The sequence below is a fragment of the Equus quagga genome, chromosome 7 (genome assembly GCF_021613505.1).
Source record: "Equus quagga isolate Etosha38 chromosome 7, UCLA_HA_Equagga_1.0, whole genome shotgun sequence".
Classification (NCBI taxonomy): Eukaryota; Metazoa; Chordata; class Mammalia; order Perissodactyla; family Equidae; genus Equus; species Equus quagga.
This window is the reverse complement of record NC_060273.1, coordinates 15,472,675-15,477,039: the sequence shown is the minus strand read 5'-3', so window position 1 is coordinate 15,477,039 and position 4,365 is coordinate 15,472,675. Positions and strand designations below refer to the sequence as shown.

At 43.6% G+C, this 4,365-nt stretch overlaps 1 protein-coding gene across 1 annotated transcript in view; it reads left to right on the top strand.

Annotated features, from left to right (window-relative positions):
- The first annotated feature begins 256 nt into the window (after positions 1 to 256).
- The window catches only part of LOC124241980 (protein disulfide-isomerase-like protein of the testis), a 24,472-nt gene continuing 20,363 nt past the window's right edge, over positions 257 to 4,365 (top strand). Inside the window, exons 1-2 of the mRNA XM_046666400.1 lie at positions 257 to 427; positions 2,467 to 2,524. Of these exons, the coding sequence (XP_046522356.1) occupies positions 257 to 427; positions 2,467 to 2,524 (229 nt within the window). The remainder of the gene's footprint in view (positions 428 to 2,466; positions 2,525 to 4,365) is intronic.

The window sequence follows — 4,365 nt, the reverse complement described above, 5'->3', positions numbered from 1 at the left end:
AGGTGGAGGCGAGGGCGGACGGCCCAGAGGTCGCCCGGCCGCAGGAGGGGCTGGCGGGCCCGAGCTCGCGGCCGCCGCGACGCCCCTGGCGTTGGGCGTGCCGCCGGCTGGTCCTCGCGATGCGGCCGGCCCGCCGGACCGCACGCTCACCTGCGCGATACAAGGGTGAAGGGAGGGTGACGTGGCCCACGGGAGCTCCACCATCAACGAGAGCTGAAACCCTCTCATAAGCAGAGCCAGCAACCTGCTGCAGCGCATGGCTGTGCTTTACGAAAAAGTTGCAATAGTAAAGAGACCCTGCTATTTACCTTGCCCCCGCCCTCCTGCTCTTCCTCCTCCTCTGGCACGAAGAAGCTCCCAGCTGCTGATCCTGCCTCTGAAATTTGAAGACCGGAGACACTCAGGCTTCGTGTGTCTTGCGCAGACAGTGAGGTTGGAATAGAGATCCTCTGGGCCATCCTCCTCAAAGCGTCTCCCTGGCCTGCTGCTGATTGCTCTCCACACACCTCAGGTCACCCCTGAGGATCATTGGGACACCCGCTCCCCGACCCTTGAGGAAGACCCTATAGGGCCAGCTTCAAGAGTTTGCATGACTCCTCAGCAATGTGTCGACCGCTCAGGTGTCGGCTGGTGACCAAGAACCTGAGTGGTGCTCCTCAACCTGTGCAGCACCCAGCACGTTGTCTGCGTGCAATGGGCCTCTGCAGAACCGCTCTTTCTGCCTTTCTTGAAGCACCTTCTTCCCTTCTCCATGTGATTGCCCAGCTCCCCAGCTCAATGTGGAGCAATGCCACTGCCTGTTGGATGTCTGCCCCCACAAACGTCAGAAATTTTACAGTGTCTTAAGTCAGGTTTGCCCTTGGACTTACGCGTCCTCAGTTACATGTCTCCATTCATCCCACCAAATCCATAGGCAGAAACATTAACATTCGTCACGTGTCTAGTGATACTCCTCAGTTCATCTTACCATGTAGTGCAGGCTGAGGCATCGTAGGTGGCCATGCCAGAGGAGGTGCACCTGGTCCAGCACCCATGCATGGGCACCCCACTGGGTTCTGCATGCTGGGTGTTCCCAGGAGCCAGGAAGTTCCTCCTACTTCCGCTTTTACCTATAGATCAGAAGATTAAATGTATATTGATGTAGCAGACAGAAGCGGTAACACCAGCCAGAGCTGAAACCTTGATCTTTTTTCTCAACCCTAATATTAACGCATGTAATCCATAACCTGGGGTTGTTTTAAAAGCCTACTAGAAAATTACAAAATTAATGAGAAGGTGAAATCTTTCTACTTAGATATGCCTCTTTCACTAACCAGAAAGCTTTTCTGAAATCTTACGTAGAGTTGCCTATTTGCTGAATTGATAAACAATTATGGCACATCAGGTCCTATGATTTTCCTAGACCACTGAAAACAGGGTGTCATCAAATGAGAAAAAGAGTGAGGGGTAGCTAGAGAAAAAGCACAGTCAACAACGTAAGTGACAGCTAGCATTTCAAGAATTGCCAAAAAATACTTCCCAGCCACAAGTCATCCCTGGTGGAACTATAGCTCAATAAAATCCGGACAGGACCCCTTTTTAATACCATGTAAATATTCATTTTCTTTCTTTTTTTTTTTTTGAGGAAGATTAGCCCTGAGCTAACATCTGCCACCAATCCTCCTCTTTTTGCTGAGGAAGACTGGCCCTGAGCTAACTTCTGTGCCCGTCTTCCTCTGCTTTATACATGGGACGCCTACCACAGCATGGCTTGCCAAGTGGTGCCATGTCTGCACCTGGGATCCAAACCAGCGAACCCCAGGCCGCTGAAGCAGAACATGGGCACTTAGCTGCTGCACCACCGGGCTGGCCCCAACATTCATTTTCTTGACCCCAAAAACATATTTCCTGTTTCAAAAGTTTTAAATGATGATCAGATCCTGAGGACAGTCCAAAAAAGTTGCCAAGATATTGCAATATTATTATAGTATCAAATGTCAGACCTAATAATCTTCTTATAGGAAAATGCATCCATGGAGGGCAAATGGAAAATCATGGCTATTCCTTTCTTCACACAATGCTCAGGAGATAGTGAGCTTCCCTGTCCTTTGCCACTCAACCATGCAGGCAGGGGCAAGTGTGAGAAAGTATGGGCTCACAAAATACTTAATATTTACATTTTCTTCTTAAAGGGCAGTGTTTATAAATTGTAGTTTTTTCATTGAGAACATATTGTTGTCTTTCTCATTGAGTTCTTTTTAGAGTATTTTACAAAGTTATCTTCCATTTAAAACATGAATTTGTGTTCAAGTTAGTAAAGGAAACAAAAGAAAAAGCTGGTCTCCTGGATTCTGGCCCCTCTTCTAAGGAGCTTGGAAGTTGTCACTCCTGTCCACATAACGAGAAAAAAGCTGAGCAAACTGAAAGTCAAAAACTCTTCATATATCTGTGAGAGAAATGATGTCACAGGGCCATTGTTGCCTGCAGAATCAGAGAACCAGACGGCAGTACAGAGAAGCACCACTTCTTGGAGCAGAAGCCCAAGGTGAGAAATCTCCATAGGAATCAGAACACCATGGTAGGCAAACTTATACTGTTAATTGATGAATTCCTGCTTGCTCAGTGTGGACAAGCATGAGATTTGAAAATGCCAGGGTGCCCACTGTTAGGGACCTCTCAAATATGTGTGAATTTTCTCTTCAGGGATCCCAACAGCTTCCCGCAGAAAATATTAAAGAAAAATGGCTCATGCTGTTGGCAGGGAGAGGGCAGAAATAGCCATTTAGAAATAAACTCATGGTATTCTGTTCTTCTTAAAAAGACCTGCCTGCGAGAGAAACTGCTTTAACAGAGCCTAAGTGGGGTTTTTCCAAAGACTAAGTGACCTAGGTGAAGGGAAGTACCCAGCTCCAGAGCTCTCTCTTCTTCCTGTCTCACCTAAGAGTAAACTCAGCCTAATCCCAGCCAGACAAATATAAGTCCTCACACTAAGGCCCATTTACCGCAGTTGTTCCTTTAAACTAGGACACAACATCCAGCTTTCTACAAAACCTTACGAGGCAGACTAAAAGAAAAAAAAAAATCACAGTTTGAACACAGACAGCAAGCATTAGAATCAAACTCACTATGGCAAACATGATGGAATTATCAGACAATTAAAAACCAAATTGATAAATATGCTAATGGCTCTAATGAAACAAATGAACAACGTGCAAGAAGAGATGGGGAATGTAAGCAAAGAGATGAAAACTCTAAGGATCCAAAGGAAATTCTAGAAATCAAAAACACTGTGACAGAAATGAGGGATGTGTTTGATGCATTTCTTAAGTGACTTGACATGGCTGAGGAAACAATCAATGAGCTTGAAGAAATGTCAGTATAAACTTCTAAAACACAAATGCAAAGAAAAACATTAAAAATGCAGCACATAAAATCCAAGCCCAGTGCGACAATTACAAAAGATGTAACGTACACATAATGGGAATACCAGGAGAAGAAAGGAAAGGAAGAAATATTTGAAGCAATAATGACTGAGAATTTTCCAATATTAATGATAGTCACCAAACCATAGACTCAGGAAGCTCAAAGAATTCCAACCAAAATAAATTTTTTAAAAATCTACATCTAGGCATATACTATTTAAACTACAGAAAATCAAAGACAAAAAATTTTGGAAGGAGCTGAGGGCAGAGGCGTAGGGAAATATAAAACCACCCATAGAGGGACAAGGATGAGAACCACGTCAGACTTCTCTTCAGAAACCATGTAATCAACAAGAAAGTGGAATGAAATATTTCAGGCATTAAAAGAAAAGAACCATCAAACTACATTTCTGTAGCCAATGAAATTATCCTTCAAAACAACACCACAGAGTAAGGAAAATTATCAGGGAAAATTAGGGGCATCAGTTTAATGGTAAAGGGGTCAATTCTCCAAGAAGACATACAATTCCTAATGTGCATGTATTAACAACAGACTGTCAAAATACATGAGGCAAAAAGTGACAGAATTGCTAAGAGAAATAGATGAATCCATTATTATAGCTGGAGATTTCAAAACCCTCTATCCGTCATTGACAGATCCAGCATACAGAAATTCAATAAGAGTACAGTGGAACTGAACAGCATCTTCAATCGACTGGATCTACTGACGTCTGGAGAAGGTTTCATCCAACAGCGGAATATATGTCCTTCTCAAGCTCACGTAGAACATTCAGTCAGATACACCATATTCAGGGCCACAAATTGATCATAACAAATTTAAAGTAATAGAAATCATAGAAACTATGTTTCCGGACAACCATGGATTTAAATAAGAAATCAATAACAGAAAGATAGCTGAAAAACTACAAAAGAATTAGACACTAAACAACACACTTCTAAAGAA